The sequence below is a fragment of the Corvus moneduloides genome, chromosome Z (assembly GCF_009650955.1).
Source record: "Corvus moneduloides isolate bCorMon1 chromosome Z, bCorMon1.pri, whole genome shotgun sequence".
NCBI classification, from domain to species: Eukaryota; Metazoa; Chordata; class Aves; order Passeriformes; family Corvidae; genus Corvus; species Corvus moneduloides.
In genome coordinates this window covers 40,187,107-40,207,871 of record NC_045511.1, presented here as the reverse complement: position 1 = coordinate 40,207,871, position 20,765 = coordinate 40,187,107, and the positions used below count along the sequence as shown (strand labels likewise).

Sequence of the window (20,765 nt, the reverse complement as noted above, 5' to 3'; positions counted from 1 at the left end):
ATTTTTATTCACAAACACATTAAAAAATATTTTTGTTGTCTAGGAAGTAGTGAAAGTTAGGTTTTAATGCACAATTCATGCAATTTTGCTGATCAAGAGTTGCAAGGGGTTGTTTTCAGAGTTGAGAAAAAGGGACATTTGTTACTTTAAATATAAATGCAACTGCTCAATAGACAGTGTACGTTTGCTTGTTAAGGTGAAACACCCTTGAGTACATACCCGAGTGCCTGTGAGTGTATACACATTCACTCTGGAAAGCAAAACCCCTTTCTGAAGGAGTCAAGGACAGTTCTGTTAACCAAGACTAGGTATCAGTAACTGGTGTCATTAGAGTACACCCCCAGACCTGGGGCTCGTGAATTTGAAAGTCTTAAAATAAAAGTACTTATCTCCTCTTTATAGAGGCCTTCGAATATAACATAACTATTACCTAACTGCTGATCTTGAGATATATAGAGAGGTCCTAAGGATGAATAAACAATGGAAACTTTGCAGAAAGCTGCTCAAACATAGACAAACACGACTAATTGCCCATGTTCTGTGGCTCCTTGGTAAAGCAGACTACAGAAGCCTGCATCTCTCATGAAAGTCCTCTGAGCTCTATGACAGCTCTTAGCAAAGCATCTGAAGTGCCCTTAACTGTTTGTGTTCTTAATGCAGAGCCTCTTGAATACATTCATTTTTAATAGAGAACTTGAGTGTGAGGCCCATCAAAGAATAACAAAACTACATCATTCACTGGTTCTTGCTGCTGTAATGATTGTCTTTTGATTTATTTGCAAATGACTAGCTTGTCAGACCCCTGACTGAAGTGCTACCCTCCTTTCTGAAGTATCATTAAAAATTAACATGAAGGAATTCAGCCGCATTTTGTAAAATTAAGTTGAGCTGATGGATTTTTTTTCCTTTCACTTCTGTAATTTTTTTGCCTCTGTTCCATTTAGGTAAGGACCTAAATGTTTTGACCTAACCATTGACAAACTCAAGTGTTTGTACTTAAGTTTGTCTTGCTCACTTGTTAAAAGTGAATTCTTAACATAATGACAAAGAACAAAGCAGCCAGACTAGTTACTAAATATAATACTCATTTAAACAATGCATTTTACTAAGGACTTAAGCTTGTTTGTATAATTGAACTTATTTTTCCTTCTGCATTGTTAAAAAAAGTATTGACCTGTTTCCTTTACAATAGGCTATTCCACGTAATTTTGCATTTTGATAGAATGTACTTTCCAAAGTTCCACGTAAGGTATCATACTTAAATCACCATGATTTCTTGAAAACAACGGATTTTTGCAATGAAATGGAAAGGAATTATAATACAAGTATCCAAATTCTATTTCACAGCATAACAAACACCCAAGTGTATTTTAGTTCTAATGTAAGAAGCCCTAGCTTATGGGAACCAGCATTTTAACTTCTGAATGAAGAACACAGACTTCCTCTGAGGAGAATTAGTTAATCTCCTTTCAGCTTCAGAGGTTTCAACAGGAATAATTTTGGGTTTGCTCCAACCAGTGTCTACCAATACCCCAGCAGTAATTTTAGCTATAGAATCCATGGTGATTTAAGGCAAAAATTAAATCTTAAAACACATTAGTTTTAACAACCACTTGTGCTGCAACAGCTGCTCTATTATTATTGCTGAGACTCCGCAAAGCTGTCCAGACTTTTTCAAAGGCGTGCTTAGCTAAAAACGTCCATTTTTTGTCGGAAGCTTGTTATTCTTTCTTGCACTGAACTTCCAGTAACACAAAGTTAGATCAGATCCGAAAGCACTCTATCACCAGTTCTGAAGGATGGGCTTATGTATCCTTATTTATTACATTTATGCCATTATTTTGATCCAATTTTGAAAATCAAATTTGTAATTAAATTCAGAAAAATACATCTTAGGAACAACGTGATTAAAAGTAAAGCAAAAAAACCCAAAAGTTCTGATAATACCAAAGAAGCATGTCCTAATTCATTCCCTTCAAGCAAAAGAATCAGAGAATCAGCCTTTAATGCACAGAAAGGAATATGCTGTTAAAACACATTCATAAAAGCTTTACCAGGTGAGCACTCTTAAGCACTCTGCCTCCACTTACACTTTGAAGACTTAGAAAGCCAAGTACAACACTGAACTCCTCCTGTAAGGACAAAATGGACTTCCTGCCATTTACAGCATGCGTTTACAGCATGTAACACAGTAATCCACTGGGAAATAAAGGTCAATGTTGCACTTTCGGTCATTACTGAATCATTTGAGATTATCTGTGGTGGGGATGAGAAGAAAATCGAAGCCTATGAGAATGCTGCAAATGGCTTGACCTCAGCCCAATTTTCATCTCCATCTGTCTATAAGGCATGTGAATAAAAGCCCTCTTTATGGGACATGCTTTACCATTTTTTTTAATCCCTGCTGCAAGCCAGACCTCATTCAAATACCCAAAGACTTGTGAAATGCAGTAAGAAACTATCTTTTAGTCTTGTGCTGAAGTTTAGTATCCATTTAATATTTTAATTTTTCCAACGGAATCATTCAAACAAGCAGTGCACTAAAATGACAAAGCTTTTATTCTTTTTGTGATCAAGATCATCAAAAACAATAGAAAGCACACACATTCACAGAGCAATTGCAGAAAAAGAAGTATTTCACTGTGCTTAGCTTTCTGCATGCTTTGTTAGTACTTGCTAGCAAGACTCTAGCACCTCCAAAAATTTGTTGCTAAGAATTCAGGGGATCAGGGGATGTTGGAGATATAATTAAATTTCAAAACTTAAACACTCAAAAGCTTCAAATGATTAAGGCTAGCATTCTGTGAACTTTGCTGTTCATGAGTTATTGAATCCAGGTTGAGCACAGAGATATGCATATATTATGAATGCCCTTTTATTTAAAATTAATACACTACATTCCATTTTGGCAATGGCTGCAAAATAAAAATAAAAAAAACAAAAATAAAGGCAACATGCCATTTAAAAGTTTAGACCCCCATAGTATATCAATGTCAAACAACAGCGTGTCAAGCAAAGATTCAATTCAGGTAAGTGCCACTGCCAAATTTTCTTGTTCCCAGACGTGCTTTAAGATTATTTTACTGCTTAAAATTTAATTTGTTCCGACTTGCGTTTCCATGACAACGTTGGCTAACCCTGCAAATCATTTGGGTAATTGGATATCTTATCTTTCTATTGCTCTCAAATCCAATGATTCTGGAAGAACTGCAGCAGCCAATCAAATTTACAGGCCTCCTGAGTAATAGACTTGCACAAGTAGCCACATCCATCTCCCCTTTACTGCTATATTAACCAACCTGTGACAAACTGTGGAAGTCGGCCTTCCAACTGTATTTTAAATTATAAACACTGTCATCACTAATACTCTCACCAATAGGAAGGAATGGGAAGGTTTATTCTCAACAGATACTTGATATTCAAACTGTCAAGCAGCAATGGGTAGCATTCATTTCAACAACAGGAATAAACTGTATTTTGGGCATAAACTTCAGTTTCGTATGACACATCACTAATAAATACAGTTTTCCCTCTGCCCCACATAGGTACTACTCATTTTAATTGTGAGATCAGTCACCCACAAGATGATGATATTAAAATCCCAGAAGACTGGGATGAAAAATCTTTAGCAATGAAAAAAACCAAAACACTACCATATCGTAAGTGGGAGTGGGGAAAGGAAGTAGCAGAAATGTTAACAGAATAAAAACTTAAAATTATAAAGCCACAGAATGGTAAATAGTTTCCAAAGTGAAATTAGAGGGCTTTAATTCAGTACCTAAACTACTTTTACCTGATTTCTCTTAGATGTTCATTAAAATTACAGAAAGGTCACATTAATTTAAACATAAACTACATATGATACACAAGACAACAGCTACACTTGCCAAATATCTACTACAGATTTGGATCCCATTCAAGTATAAAGTGACTGGATATATTTCAGATGTCTAATTTCGATGTTTTATAATAATAGAGAGAGGCTGCGTGCAACTCTCAATGAACCACTGTACACAACTGCCCACCCCATTTACAGCTGTAAATCCTGTTGAAACAAAGCCAACTGGCAACAAAGAATCTTTTCTCAGGATGTCGAAGTGCTCCTTTCACATATCTTCACTATGTCAAGACTCTTCTTAAACTTGGCTAGAGGGCAGTTACCACATTTCTCCTTTAATCTAACTTCAGCCCATCTTGCTTAAGCACTTACAACTACAAAAGGTGTGTTTATCTAAATTTTAGTTCCATTGTTTAGTTTCCAAGCCTAAGCTAACCTTAAATACACACAGAAGTATTTAAATCTCTGAAGTGAGCACACAGCTTTGTTTTACTTTCAAGCTGTTTTCCAGGACACAGAGTTCCCACTTTAATTTAGATTCCAAGAGATGCTGAGCAAATCAAAGGCTGACTCCAATCCAGAAGAGGTCTTTGTCACCTTTGCCTCCAGGGACACAATTTCTTTGAACCATACTGGAGACATCTAGCGACCTGCCAAACACCTCAACAACTAGTCAGGCAGAAAACATTACTATAATACAAAATGGGAAGGGGCCAGCTTGGTAGACCACTATGTCAGGGAGCTAAATAAACTCACAGGAGGCATCCATCCGGTTGGAGAACAGCCCAAAGTATCAGGAGAACCAAGATGGGAGCAGAGATTTTTGTGAGAAACGTAAGCTATCAACGAATTCCCCTCTTCTCATCTGACTACACTCTAATGAGCTGTTATGGTGCTCTAGAAGCAGCATGGTCTCCAAAATTATCCAGAACGCTTTGCAGTATTACCTTTAAGGTCATTAAGAACTTGATTTACTCTGGACAACTGAGCAACACTGCATTACACAGTAACAAGAAGGAGACAAAGAGAACAGAAAAATTTTTTATGGTTTTTATGCACTTTTATCTTTCTGTAACTGCTACACTCCTACCAAGAAAGAGCCCCAGTGACTCATTTAGTTTAGGATGTTATTTCAAAACTACTTCCTATTTTGCTCTCACTGCCATAAACCACATTGGAATTTCTGCAAATATCTTTTCAGTACTTGTCACATTGAGCCACTTGATTGGGATGGCAGTAGAAAGTCAGAATTCTTACGCAGCTGGAGAAGTAACTGGAATAACAGAGTTTCTAAAATTTAGAGCATAAAGTTCCTCAAACCAAGCACATATGTTTACAGTATTCAAGTCAATAACAAAACTCCCAGTCAGGATTCTGTCCTTATCAACATTCAAGTAAGACTGTAACAGCAGTAGAACCTAGACCTTACTAGAATGATAAGCATGCCATCCAACAAAAGAGACACTTTAAGACAAGGGTCTGAATTATGGGGGGGTGGGGGGGAAATAATTATTATGCTACAACCAGACTTTAGAAAGAACTACCAAATTAAGCTTACCAAATAAGTCACATGTACTATTCTACCTTAAATATAGTTTCATCATTTTAAAATACTTAGTATATTCACAGCTCAGTTTTAAAAATCTATCAAGTCAGAAAAACAATTTAAACACTTATTCATATCAATGCTTCAGGTGCCATCAGGTGACTCACTAATGAATAACAAGTTAAGAGGATTGACAACTCCTTTGATATTAACGAGCAGAACTACCCACCACATAGGATTTGCAAGGAAGGAACTACCCACCACATAGAATTTGCAAGGAAGGTGAAAATAACGGATATTTTCACTGCGTGGGGGAAAAGGTTCGCAAATCTTTCAGCAAAACTTTGGGAACATGACACTAAATTCCTCACCCATTTTATTATTTTTTATATGTATTCTGTTGCTTACAGAATAGAAACAATAGTAAAGAGACCATCTAGATTGCATTCTAATAGACAAGAGCTGACTGAAACTGCCCAAACAGAAACAAATTCTATTAAGCCTGCAATCACTGCAGGATTTATAATGATTGGGAAAGGAAGGAAATGAAAACCAAGTAAAAGTTCAGAAAAGCATATGCCAACTGGTAAGGTCAGCTTTATAGGACCTGCTACTGATGAGGGAGATAAAACAGCATTAAGGAGAGAGGACATTTTCTTTTTGAAACAACATTAGGACATAGGGTGGCACACATGGAGGCAGAAGGGAGAGAAGAAAAACAGAAAGGATGGAATCGTGCCAAGAGACTAAATCCCAGATTCTTCACTGACTTCACACAAACAGGAAAGCATACATGAAGTGGAAACTAAATCCAGCAAGGCAGTGTAAACATATACAGCACAAAAGCATATATGCCAGTAGTAAGAAACAGCTAAAGTAAAGCTTCTGCTTTCAGATTGGAATAGTAAGGTTTGATCCCCTCATTTAGAAAAAGAAAGATATGGTCAAGGACAGCAAGAAGGCCAGAAAGTCCATACTTTTTGCATGTATCTTAACTATATCAGAATCATTACAAATCATTTATTATAAATTACTAGTTATGTACGGTCAACACTGCAGCTTAAACAGCAAAGAAACATGAGAGGACTCCAAGTAAAATATCTTCATATTGACTAGGTCTGATAAAATACCAAAAGCACATTAGTGAATACTGAGCAGCTAGTGGACACCTTGCAGAACCTCAAAAGTCAAATGGATAGGAAACTATGAAAGGACAGTGCCTAACAAAACACAGTAAATGAAAGAGCAAAGACACTCTAGCTCATTACTCAAATTTAGGCATTAAAAAGCCTCTTATGCATAAAAATTTAAGTGAAACAGATTTAAACCACAGTTCAGGAATATTTTTCAGCAGAAAACATAAGAATTACACAAAGTCCAAAAAGGAAGAATAATTACAGATAAGAGAGGCAGATGATGTTAACATCTTTGCTAAGAATCTGACAGTCATAACGTTATTAGGAGCAACACTAGCAGCACAGCGAAAACTTCATGGGAACAAAACTGCTTGATTATTAAACCATGTATGGATAATTTTTTTTTTTTTTGAAACTAAGGAGTTCTGCATTCATGATCAGCCCAGTATTTTTTAGTATTTCCTACTAACAAGCATAAAGATCTCTTCATTTACCCTAATCCTCAATTTGCAGTGAGTTTCAAGCTGAGAAAGACAGAATATGCTGGAGAATAGCTTCAGAACTCACTTTACAGTGAATGGAAAAATGGACTGAAAAGTAAAAAGAAGGACAGGGATAAAGGCGCATAGCATGCCTAGACAGGAACATAAAGGAAAGGAAATAATGGGCCTTAGGAATGAATCTCCCGGTCACAGAGGATCAGAAGTTGAACATAAGTCAATGGCATGCTGTTGCAAAAAAGGCCGCCACCCCAGTAAGCTGTATACTAAGTAAACCTTCTGTGCTACTCAGCACGGCATTTCCTCCCCCGCAGTACGGCACTGTACTTCAACGGGGCAACACCATTCAGAGAATGAACACTCGACTTTAGAGCTATGCAGCATGGCTCTGGATGGCAGGGGAATGATTTGCTCTCCTTCTTCAGGGTGAAGAAAATGCACAGTAAAGAGCTGAAGCTGCAACAGAGAAGACTGAAACTGTAACTGAAGAAGCACTTCAACAGCAAGGACATAAAAGCTATCTGTTACCTGAAGAGCGTGAGCATTGCCACTACTGTTGATGTCTTTGCTAACAGATAGAACAAGCACCCTATCAGCAATGACACTGGTATAGCTGATCCTCCTAGGACGACACAGGGAGGCATTAGGTCCCTGCTAGTGATCTGATTCTACAGTTCATATTTCAGTTTGAAGAAACAACCTAAAAGCTTTCCATAGGTTTTGTTGAAAATTTTGCATTTGTTTAACTGACAATTTATAGTCAGCATTTGAGGCCACAGACAGCTAGTCTAGTTTACTGTCTGAAAAGTAATGGCTGGAAATCTTATAACCAGTCACAACAATTGAAACTCAGAATTACCTTATGTCCTTGCATCTTAAAGATAAATGTTTTACTTTTTTTTAACAAAACAAAAAACTTTGTTGTAAATATAAACTGTTGGGGCAAAAGTACAAAAGAAAGATCTTTCTGTAAGTCATTTTTCCCAAGAAAGTTTAGGGTTTTCATTCCTTCTTCCCAGCTTAATTCAAACCTCTGTACTTAAAGCTGCGATCATCATGTCTTGAAGCAGAAGGCATGGCATTTCAAGGGTTTTAGAACACTTAAACAAATTCATAAATAGGCAGATTTTCACATATCATAAAACCCCCCCTGTTTCAGATGTCCTTTCTTTTTCTTGAGCTAACAAAAGCAGGTTCTCATAGACTTAATACCTAATCAAAATGCAGCTGAACAAGCACACCCATTCTTGCTCCCCTTCTCCAAAATGAAAGGTATCCTTTGTTTTTCCTTGCTAATCCATAGAAGCCTTTAAAATGGCACAAATAGAGATGGCAGCATTTTGTTCTCTAAATCAATTTTTTCCTCAGCCATCAACTAGATGTTCCAGCACACAGAAAGATCAGTCCTTCCCTTCTAATTCAAAAATCCATACTACCATTGCCCTTGCAAACTGCTAAACAAGCAGTATCGGCAATGCACTTGTGTTCTGTAATATATTTACTGCAAATCCCACCGGCTTGCCTCCTAATGCAGTTTTCTATTGTGTCTGTTCTTGTCAATACACTGACTGGTCACCTTACAAGTAAGTTGCTTTGACCAACTATTTACACAAACATCAAAAAGCTTCAAGAGGAAGAAAAAAAGACCAAACAAAAAAAAAGAACATGCATGCTGCTGAGGGAGAGGGACAAAAAAAAAAATAAATCCAAAAACCCAAACCAACTAAGAAGTCTTAAACCAAAACACAAATTAACGTCAGTTTTCTGTTTTGTTATCACATAGCCAAAAAGGCTAGTTAGCTCTTCAGATCATGTAAGAAGTACAAAATACTTTCAGATAGGCAGCCCTGACACAAAGCTTACCTACCCCTCAAAGAACTTTAATCTGTAATTTAATCATCAGGGCTAATTTGTTCACAAAGAACAAATGTTCTGAAGAACATAAAGAAAAGGTGGGAGCAACTTAGCCAATCACCAATTAGTGACTAGAGTCTTCTTAAACACTCTGCAATTTCTCATTAGACACAGAATATTAACATCATAAAAATGTTCAGGGACACTCACCAAACACATTAATTTCCTGAACTGATTTCCCCGTACTAGAAAGTGTATTTTATAACTAGGCTTGCTAACAACTGAAATAATACTCAACACTCAAAACCAAAAAAACCCAAACAGCCCACCCTGATGCTTTCAAGGTTCATGTAAAGCTATGGAAACAATACTGAAATCTCTAACTTGGAAATATAATCATAATACTTTCAGGTGAAATTAGAATGGAAAAAAGCTTATAGCATTATTTCACGGGGTTGTAGTATTTTAAGGTTTTGTTTTGTTGCAGTTTTTTGTTTGTTTGTGCAGCACTAGGGCTTCTTTTTTAAAAGAGACAACCTCAGGAAATAACTGATTTTTAAGTCTAACCTGATTTAACTAGAGTTCGGTTAAGATTAAACTCAATTTCAGCAAGCTCTAATCTACTTTTCAATCACCTCCAGCACAATGCCAGAAACAGTTCACTGGTAGAGTTTCACAGGGGCTTTTGCTGCAATCTGTTTTACTAATATGATCAGCAGCAGAGCCTGGAAAAGACAGAAAGCGGTGGGGAAGAAAACTTGCTCCATAAAAGAATTAGAAAGAAAGTAAATACAAAGGCTTCAAGGAAGTAGAAATACATTATTTTATTCCATGGGAAAGTAAAAGCAATGGCTAAAGAATTGCAAAGAGACCTTACTAGAGTAAATGGGCAATGGAAACAATTGTACATAAACAAAATTTACACACACTAGGAGTAGACATCCCTAGCCATGTAAAATGATGGTTCCTGAGATTACAATTACCATTCATGAGCAAGAACTCAAATGTGAAAGGAATCTCCAGCAGTTCAGCATTTCATGGCAGTCAGAAGCAAAAACTTGGAAACTTAACCAAAGAAGAAATAAAAATTAAGAAAACAAACAAAAAGCATCCAGGAAACAGAAGAAGGTGGTAATACAAATCTCTGGTTCACCAGCATCCTGAGAACTGCATAGAGTTCTAGTTTCCTTATTTCAAAAGCCTAAGTTAAAAATTAGAAAGGTTGAGTGAAAAGCAAGGAAAGTGATCAAAGAAAGCTACACAACTGTTTAAGCTGGGACTTCCCAGCCTGAAAAGGAGTCAACACAGATGGGCTGCAAGAGGTGTTAACATATTGACTCCATTGCAACTGCAGCTAGGCATCAACAGCTTCTGTCCTGAAAAGCAGCAGCCATCAAATAAAGACAGTGGAAACCAGGTTCAAAGCAAACAAAGGTTGGGAGTTGTCCTAAAGCAGGAACAACCTTCTCCACAACACAGCACAGCAATGGTGGAAACACACTAGAAAGCAGTTTTGCAGAGGAGGGCTCTGGAGAACAAGCTGAATATGCATCAGGCCCACACTCATGTGCTGATGAAGGCCACACCTCATATGAGGACACAGTATAATGACTGTAATCAACTGGCTGGTTGAAACAATTCCCCTTTCTGTTCCCCCTGTCTGGCAAGAAGGAAGATGTTGCTAAACTGGAGTAAGTCTCTAAGTGTCACCAATAAGGTGATCAGGCAATCAGAGCATACATCATACCAAGGAGAAAATAGATTTGATCAGCTTCAAGATGAAGCAGAGTAACAAGACCTCATTACTGACAAAGAAGTGATTATAGAGAGGACTATGTCAGCTCCTTCTTAGACGTGCACAATAGAAGAACAAAAGGCACACAGTGATTACCAGTGCGGAAAGGCAAACTCCCAGTTGGCAAGGATAAAATTCTTCAGCATAAGGGCAGGTCAAACACTAGTAAGCGTTGTCCTGACATGTCACGCAATATTACCTCCAGAAAGCTATTTCAAGTAGAAATTTGATACTTAGAAGAACACGGGTTGCAAATTCAGCTTGACTATGGGACCAACTTGCAAGAACTTTAAAAGCCATAGCCTATATGTAATCACAAGGACTAATCTGTTAAACTAGATGGTTTGACAATTAAATGCTGACAAAATTATGAATTCTCCCCGCCTTTGTTTTTCCCCTGAGAGGAACTATGTGAGCAACTATTGTTCAAATACCTACACGAAAGAGTCCAATTAAGAAGTGTGATGAAGAAGGTGACAATAGTAGTGTTTGACATAATTGCCATTAGATATCCCTAAATCTTACCCCAAGTGGAAAAGTAATTTCATTTGTTCCATTCAAAGCTGTTATCATTTTGAAAGTAGGTGCAGTTTTCTGATAAGTGCCAGTAGACCCAAAATTTGCTCTAAAGGCTTTTACTGTATGCCAGTGGTGATCTATCAAGCCTAAAGGATCCTAATTTTCCATTCTGCACAGGAGACACTGCAATTTTAGCACTTTGCTACAAACATTTAAGTAGAGAGAGAAGAAAGGCAATTCAAATGCTCAGCTTGATTTGGTATAACAACCAGCAGACAGAGAAAAACCATTAAGCTTTCCCCACGGAATCTCTTGTGACAAAAGGATATTGCACATTCACAAAGCATCTCCCTCTCACTCTTCACCTTACCCCGAAAGTTACCAGGACTTTTTTTCCCTTTCCTCCAACTGAGCAGATACACAAAGTACATCAACAGACATGTGGCAATGCAAGCTCCAGCAACGCAAGGGAAGTCTAACAATGTAGCTGGTAGAAATAGTGTTCCTCTCTCCAGCTCTGTGAGGAACCTGAAATCTGGTAGACTAAGTCTAAAATGAGAGACGATCAGGCACTATGTAACATATGTACAGTGTTTACACTGTGACACACTTTTGAATTCAGTTCTATATGGAACTGACATAATAGATGGTATCTGACAACATGGTTATGTGAAAGCCACATGGAGATGTACTTCACAGTGCCCTGAATCTGTCAGATAATTCCTTCACAATAATGCTGGCCTCGAGCTTGAAACATGGTTCAAAAGTCATGTAAGTTGAAGTAATTATTCCAGTTTCTTCTTTCAAACTAGCAACTCTATTTGTGGTTGAAATGGCTAGGCTGCTGACACAACTGTGTTCATTTAGAAACCAAATATTTGTAGAATAAGTACAATTTTTAGAGAGAAAAATACTGTCACAATCCTACCATTTTCTCTTTTAAATAACAACAATTTTTGCATGTCTTTTTTGGCTGTGCCAACTGTAAAATGCTCTTGAAACATTCACTGCACACCACCAAAACCTTAAGGAGTTTTTCAATCCAGTAATTAAAATGTAGGAAAAAAGAAAAAAATTAATTTATCTTTAAATCCCTTTCAACAGCAAAGCCATCCTTCTCAGGAGCTGTAGAGAGCTAACTAAGCTCCTTAATTCCCTTCTGTTTAACCCACTCCTGAAGACTGATGCTCTAATGAGATATCATTAGACGACTTTGTCCTTTGCTGTAAAGCCTTAGAAATGATTCCATGGAACAGTCCAGGATAAAACGGATGTGTGACTCTTGTACAACTGGTTAATGCAATGCAGGTTTGGAGTTTGTGTACTTTTCTACAACAGGCAAGCTACTGAATGACAGGTCTGCCTCCAGGCAGGTCACAGAGATCAAAAAGACCCACCCAAAGAGAAGGAAACCTTGCCATAACTGTTGGGATAGCAGAAACCCAGACACTGTAGTAGTTTATAAGTCTAGCACCTGGTTCAGCACTGATGAATTTTTTTTCCTTTGGCTGCCTGCCAATGAACAAAAGATAATCTTGCACCTAACCAATCTAGACATTAAATGCACAGGAAACCTTATCTTCTGACTTATGACAGAAGATGACAAGCAGAGCTGGGGAAAATAAAGACACACTGCCCTAGGAGCCCAGGGCAGCAACTCTAAGTACAGCAGGATTTTTAACACCCAACCGGCTCTTCATCTGGGCCCTAGCAGTTGGTTCATCTGCTTTGCCAGCCACAGATGTCACATTGGGGAAAATCTCACTTGGACAATATAATACAGAAAAGAAACTTAAGACCACACAATGTTCTTATTCATTCTGTCTTGACACATATAAAACCAACACCTAAATCAACCTACATCTACCTAAACAAATCCTCAGGTGGTTGTTTCTGTTTCAGGAATGCCAAACTTGGTCAGTAACTATTCACCTTAAAATAATTTCTAAGAACACCGCGTAAGTGTCTACATAAAACATGCTCTTAAGAAAAATCTTTTAAATTCTTTAACTAAAGAAGTTTAAAAACCTACACAGAAAAAGAAGGAAACAAAACAAACCCAAATCTAAACCAGGCACAAATGTGTCAAAGAGATTATTTCCTGACCACTGTTCAGCCAGCAGATTGAAATGCAGCAGCACCTTGATTTAAGCACACATCATGCAGTTAAACACCGCGAAGTGCCAAAGGTAGATTTGTGAGGGAAGCCTTACCATGGCCATTTCTGGATTTAAATGCAACATATTCAACTGGAAGGCTCTGCCAGTAGAGCTGTTTGTGCATGCAAAGTTCACCTCAGTTAAGTCCGTTTATAACAACATTCAAGTCTTGACTAACTTTATTTTAGTTAAATTATAATAGATTACTGAATTAAATGAAGACAGAACTGCTGACACAAATCCATCAGTACAAGAACTCAAATTCATTTACATGCAGGCTAACTGCAAGTACTTCATTTTATCTAAGTGACTGTACCTTAACGGTGATGTACACACCAGACTCCATAAATAAGCTCTGCTGCAGCGTAATTTTATTTTTCAAACAGCAGCCCAAGCAGTCTGAAGAGTTTCACACAGAGCAAGTACAGCATCCAAACAGGAGGAAGACCTTAAAAATGTTAACGTTTGTTCACTGGAAAGTTTCCCCATCACTGCATTTTCCAGTAACAAAGATGTTGTCAGAAATGACAATTTTTTGTGTCCCCTGATGATGCCTTGCTAGCATTTGGTTATAAGCCATAAAGCAGGAATAATTTCAGCCTGTCAGGAGTCTAGCTAATGCCCAGTTTCCCCCTAGAGAGAATTCCTGTCAAACGTAATGAGAGCTCCAAAGGCCCTTTCTACAACATAATGAGCACTTAGGCCATGCTGGTGATCAGCCAGCAAAAAGCATCAATTTGAGCCTGGCTACACCCATGGGGGTGGACGTCACCAGTTAATAAGAATTATGATTACTATCTGTCAAAAGCCTCCTCAGAACTTATCGTTAGCAGTGGAAATTCAGAAGAATGTCATTGTTTGGCTTTTTTTTTTTTTTTTGCTTCCTGTAATCTAAGGCCACCTACATACTGTACTGCAACACCATTTGGCATCCTCACTGCAGGCATCTAAATCAATAGCCTTTAACATGAAGGTGCTACTTTTACTAGAAATTAGAATTACTTAACATGTAAAAGCATAGTATCTGAGACTCACATCCAGAGAAATGTGTTTATGCCTTCAAAAACCTATTCTTAACAGCACACACAAAGCAAGTGTGCACTATTCTCCCCAGCTGCAACTAACACAGATATATAATGCTCGGTCATAAATCTTAAACACTTGCAAAGTATCACTGCCTACAGGGTACATAATTCTAATTGCCATACATACAGAACATTAAACCTTTACACATATGTTAAGGTCAAAGTGGAAACCTTAGCTCTCACACAACTTAATTCTGTGGGTTTAAATGGTTTAAATGATTTTATCTGAAGTTAATTCCTAGTACACAAACTGAAATCACATATTCTCTTCAAAGATCTCCTGAAAATAACATCCATTTTGCAGCAAATGAGCTTCCTATACAGATACTGGCTTCCTCACAGGTTACAGTATGCCAAGAAGTTGTTGAAGAGAAAAAATGTAAGAAAAAAAAATCTCAGAAACACAAAGCTATGAAAAGTCACCTCAAAGGAAAACTGACATTATTCTAAAACACAAGCCACAAGAAAATTAGTTAAGCTACACTACATAACCAAGTCAAACACTAAGCTTACTGTTCCATCTGGTTATGTGGTACACTATTAAAAAAAAAAAAAAAAAAAAAAAAAGAGGTTGTCATGATACTACTTCTTTTAATGACATTTTGAATTGAAACAAGCATATCGCCAAAACCCAAAAGAACACCTACCCAGATTTGCAGATAGAAAACTATCATGGAATTACAATGCCACCTTACCAAATATAATATTCTTAGGGAAAAACAAAGCAAATAACAAAAAAAAAATCAAAGAGTTCAGAGTTATAAAAGCAAAATTCAACTCCGTAATTCACTTGCTTAATGAATGTCTTTGAATATACTGAAGATCTGAAGCCTGAACTAATCAATTTCTTCGCTGTGCCCTAGCCGGTCAGCCATGCTCTTTAATTTAATGAAACAAGAGTTTTAGATGAAATAGCACATACACATCAAGAAAGAATTGTATTGTTGCACTTTGAAATGTGTCCAACTGTGCAACTTCATCTAATGATAATTTTTTTAAGAGGCCATCGATTTCTGAAAGACTTATTGTACTAGCATCTTGATGAAAAAGTGAATGTCAGCATATCTACGGAATACTTACACCCTGCCATTAATGCTTTATTTGGCAGACAATGACTACTCAATTGAGGGTCCTCTGAGCTGTGCAATCATTTAGCTTTTCTTCTCTTATGAGGTCCTTAGTGTCTTGTTCCAGTTCAATACTCTTTTTATTCGCCATTATAGTTGCCATAAGTGTGAATTTTATGGGAACTTGCAAACTCATAGTCATAACTAGAGCTTTCCAAGTCACTAATCTCTTCATACCTTTATAAGGCAAGGATTTGCGTAACTATGACTACATATGCTACACAGACATAAGATCAGTTCTACACATCACAGCCTCTACCGCTAACAAAACAAACAAAAAAACCCAACCCAAAAAAACCCAAACTTGTAAAGTACCGAACTGCATTTTTAAAACCACAGACCTTCCCTATTTATGCCAAAGTTTCTCAGGACCAATACCAAAAAGGCATTTAACCTAATCTACACCTCATCTGACAGGAGGTAGGCAAAGGTCTACTAATCAGGCTACAAATCAGGCTATTGATTCAGACACGATACAGTCATCTGAGCATAAACAGCAGAGCTACATTTAAATACACCAGACAGACTGCAGATTTTGTGGCTTAAAAAAACAAAATGTCTTACCTGTTTGTGCATTTCAATGTTTAATCCATACGACATTTCATAGTACTGCAAATAAATGAGCATACATTATTTTCTTATGCTGATGAACGTTGCATTAGGAGATATTTACTGAAATAAAGATAGAGCCAAATATACTTACCATCACATAATGCCTCTGCATTTCCGTCTTTTCGCTTGCCAGCTTCTCACATTCCAATTTAAGGCTACAAAATAGATCATGCTTTAATGTAACATGTCATTTTTTTGACATCTACCCACTCTATTTGTATTTTGACAGAAGCTGCTAATTAAAAAAACCTCAAACTAACTTACAATGTAGAAAGACTTAATTCATACTTCAAATAAAAAGTCTGAAGAGGAAACGTAAAGAACTTTTCATGGGTGCTCTATGAGGCCTGAACTATCTCCAGAATCTAAACATATCCACCTTCATAATTTGACAAAGAGCTGCTATTAAGTGCTACAACTTACAAGTTAGAATAGGATATTAATTTCTCTGAAGTACTTCTCAGGAGTAAAATAGATAAAATAGAGGCATTTCTTTCTACACAGTATTTAGTAAATTACTGCGAAGAAACATCACTCCCATTTACAGTTACAGCTTGAGTATAATTCTTAACTTAAATACACTCTAGCAAATGCTACCTTGCCCAGTGCTTGAAAACTGGTAACTCTGACTATCATTTACTGGCAAGTTTCCTTTCCATTTTTGTTTTCATAAACAAAAGTAAGTTGCATTTGGCACTTGCACATCTCATGACAAACAGTGGTATAATTCTGACTACTTTCACTGAGAGCCTCAACATTCCCTTTGTTTTCTACCAAACTGATTTTTTTTTTAAATGATACTTGTGAGCATCCTATGGAACAGTTAGTGTGCAAGCAGTATTTTTCACTTTAAATTACAATACTGGATGTTTAGAGTTTACACTGTATTTCTTAAGGAATAAATAGCTTAAACAAGTTAATGATTTTTGATAAGACCACACTATCATAGGTAAAGGAAGAGGAATCGTAACTAAAAGCAAGCAATTCTCAAGTGGGAAACCCATAAAGCTTTTACTTCTCTCCAATTATTCCAGGTGCACGTAAGTATAAAATTAAGGAAGATTAATGCTCCTTAACACCAGTTGCCCAGGGTCAAAAGGACCTGTACACTAAATCTCTGAAAGGACGTCAGCAGCAAGCACACACACACCACAAAGGTGAAGAGCAGCACAGCAACGACGAGCGCATCCCACGGCTTCCATGGATTCTGGCAAACTTTTTGTTACTACTCCAAGTACTTGTGTGCTTTAACCGTCCTCCCTGGCTCTTAACCACAGGACGCTGGCGTTTTACTAATTTTTGCATTAACACCACACACAAATAAGCAAACAAGAGAAGTATCCTCTTTAACGCGCTGTGCCACAGAATTTGAGGAGGTCTTCCCTTGATATACTGAAATGACCCCTCCACATACAGGTTCCCAAGACATACTATATATATTTTTCGAGTGCACAGAGGTGCCGAACTGTCCAGCTTCGACGCCACCACCGTTTCGCAGCTGCCCGGGGAGCACGGGCCCGCCCAGGGCAGGGCTGTGTCCCCGTTCGTGCCCCGTCCACCCGGCAGCCCCCGCCCCCACCGCGGACCGGGGCTGTCCACGCTCCCCTCATCGGCCCGTCGGGGTCTCTCGGCGGGGCTCTGCCGCGCCGCCGCACGCCACCGCCTGGACGCGGCCGTTCGCTGCAGCCCCCCGCGTCCGGCCGAGGACCGGGCGGTAGTCTCTGTTCCGGGGCGGCCCGCCGGCGCTCACCTGTGGTACTGCGCCTGAAGGAACTGGAACTCTTCTTTGATGCGGTCCAGCGACTCCGGGATGGTGAATTTGAAAGGCTGACCCGCAGCCTGGTGCGGGGTCTGGCGCGGTGGCGGCACGGGAGAGAGATGCACGTTCAGACATAGCGCGGCCGCCCAGCGGGGAAGAGGAGGCGGCGCTGCCCATCGCGGCCGGGCCGGAGGGATGGAGAGAGCGTCCGGCGCGGTCCGCCCCCGCCCCGGGGCGCTGCGCACTTGTTACCCACCTTCCCGTCCCTCATCTGCGGTGGGGCCGAGGTTACCCGCACTCCGGCTCCGACCCACCCGCTCCTGCCGCCGCCGTCTACACGAAAGCGGGGCGTGCCGGCTCCTCCCCGCCGACCCCCGCCGCGGAGGCACAGCCAGGCCCATTCCGAGCGCTCTGTTCGCCGGATGTTGCCCGGCCCGGCGGCGACCCCCCGCCATCATTCCCAAGGCAAATAAGTTGCCCACGCAATAAAAAGTAGAGAGGGCCGCTCCGGCAGGCAGGATGGAGCCGCTACACTGCGGAGGGAACGAACTTGTGAGGGCGCCTTCCTCTCCCTCCCCCCAGCTCTAGCCGAGTAAGCGAGCCAAAGGTACGCTCCGGACCGCCCGGCCCTCGCCCCGCGCCCCTCACCCGCGGAACGGCGGCCCCAGTCGTACTTACAGGGTGCCGGCTCTGGGGGAACATGGCTCCGGCCGCGGCGGGTCTCCCTGGCAGCGCGGTTCTCGCGGCGAGACTCCCCGCCCTGCCCCGGCTTCACACTGGGTGCGCCAAGGGGACAGGAGCGGCGGCACCCGCCGACCGCCTTCCCTCCGCCGCCGCGGGCAGGAGCGGGGCGAGGCGCGGCTCAGTGCCCCCGCCGCGGGGACATCCCCCAAGCGCGGCGTCTTTTGTTGCTGTCGTTCCGAGGTGGGCTGAAGGTGGCCGGGAAAGGCGGACGGGCCGCGCTTGGGACGGTCACCACCGCTCCGCGCTCCTTCGGCGGCGCGTCGACCGGCGGGCGGCGCCCGCAACGCCCGGGCGCGGCGGGACGGGACCCGACGGGGCGCAGGAGGGCAGGCAACAGCCGCCCCTCAGCGGGAGTGAATAATCCCCTTCACGGACTCGCAAGTCGTCGATGCGATTGTAAGGCCGGAAACCCCGAGCGGAGGCGACTCCTCTCTCCACTTCTGCCCCTTGTCAAAAGGGGAAAATCCAGCCTGAGAAAGCGGGACGTAGTGTCAGCGACAGGACGGTCGCAAGCCGAGGGGCCGAAAGAAAGTGTCCAGGGAGGGACGCGCTGCTCCCAGGCGTCGGCGGAGGGGTCAAACCACCAGCAAGACACAGAGCGATGAACAAGGGAGAAAGGCAGGAGGAGGAGGAAGGAGGCGGGCGGGAGCTCTTGCACAGCCGTCCCCGATCGGAGCAGCTCCAATAGCACATGCACGAAACACTGGAGGACAGAGGAAAGGGTACCACACACGCAGCAGAGACTCTTCCGTTAGTTGCAAAGAAGTCCCTAGGACAAAAGGAAAGCAAACCCCTCAAGATGCTCGCTGGCCTTAGCGTCCAAGCAACCAGCCCCGTTGGGGAAGATTCGGGGAAGAAAAAAAAAAAAAAAAAAAAAAAAAGGCAAGCGTCCGTTTGAGGTTTAAATCAGACGGGAGGCTCCTTCGAGCAACGGCACCACTACAGCCTTTTCCAGGCGGGCGCGTATCTGGGAGCTGTGCGTCTCACCAGAGCCCCCCGAGCGCGATACATCGCGGCGACATCAGCAGCAGCATCATCCTCATCCTCGCTCTTCTCCGCGGTCGCCCGCCGCTCCTCGTCAACCCGGGATAAAGTTCTCCCCTATTGAAAAATCCGAACTCGAGCGTACGGGAACACCACTGGCTTCCTTTTCCCCGTTCCCTCCGCGCCGGCCAACAGCAAGGGGAAGCCGAGGCGGCAGCCTGGCGGGCGGCGCTCGGCGGGACCGGAGCGAGGCCGTGGCCGAGCTGGACACGCTGAGTTCGCCCGCGCCGCTTACATTAGCACGCGGTTTCACACTCCGCCGGCTAACCAGCCGCGCGGCCCCGCCCACGCCGCCGCGCGGGGGGACGGCCGCCCAATCGCCGGCCCAGCCGCCAACGTGGGTCCGTGACGCGCCTCAGCCCACGGGCCAATGGCGAGAGCCGGAGTCGCGCCGCCTTTCGGCTTTCCCTGGGAAGCGTTTTGCGGCGGAGCGGCGGGAGCGCTCCGAGCTGGCCAATGGGCGGGCGCGGGGCGCGCGGCGCCGCGGGGGGGCGGGGAAGGTCGGCGGGAAGGAGAGCGGGGAGGCCGAGCTGTCCATCAAAGTAACGTGGGGCTCCCGCGCGGGCGGGGCTGCAGCGGCGTGCGCGCGGCGCCTGCGCGCGCTCCTCCTCTGCCGGAGCCGCGGGTGCGGGGCCGGCCCCGGACAGAAGGCCCGGCATAGCGGGGCCCGGCAGAGCCCGCCCCGGCATAGCGGGGCCGGACAGCGGCCCCGGCACAGCGGGCCCCGGACAGCGGCCTCGGCACAGCGGGCCTCGGCACAGCGGGCCTCGGCACAGCGGCCCCGGCACAGCGGGCCCCGGCACAGCGGCCCCGGCACAGCGGGCCCCGGCACAGCGGGCCCCGGCACAGCGGGCCCCGGCACAGCGGGCCCGGACAGCGGCCCCGGCACAGCGGCCCCGGCACAGCGGGCCCCGGCACAGCGGGCCCCGCACGGCGACCCGCGCTGACACTGCGACGGGCGGGTCGGGCGCGCGGCCCCGCCTCGTTCGCCAAGCGGCAGCGGCGGGGCCGTGGCACCTGCTGACAGTGCGCCACGGAGAACGCCAA

The 20,765-nt window shown here is 42.4% G+C and overlaps 1 protein-coding gene across 2 annotated transcripts in view; it reads right to left on the bottom strand.

The window, feature by feature from the left end:
- TLE1 (TLE family member 1, transcriptional corepressor) overlaps positions 1-18,730 on the bottom strand; it is a 74,358-nt gene extending 55,628 nt beyond the window's left edge. For both annotated transcript variants that reach the window (XM_032097577.1, XM_032097578.1), the window contains exons 1-4: positions 18,609-18,730; positions 17,922-18,022; positions 16,263-16,326; positions 16,124-16,168 (exon numbers count right to left, since the gene is read on the bottom strand). In XM_032097577.1, coding sequence (XP_031953468.1) covers positions 16,124-16,168; positions 16,263-16,326; positions 17,922-18,022; positions 18,609-18,632 — 234 coding nt within the window. In that variant the 5' untranslated portion in view covers positions 18,633-18,730. The remainder of the gene's footprint in view (positions 1-16,123; positions 16,169-16,262; positions 16,327-17,921; positions 18,023-18,608) is intronic.
- Positions 18,731-20,765: the final 2,035 nt, after the last annotated feature.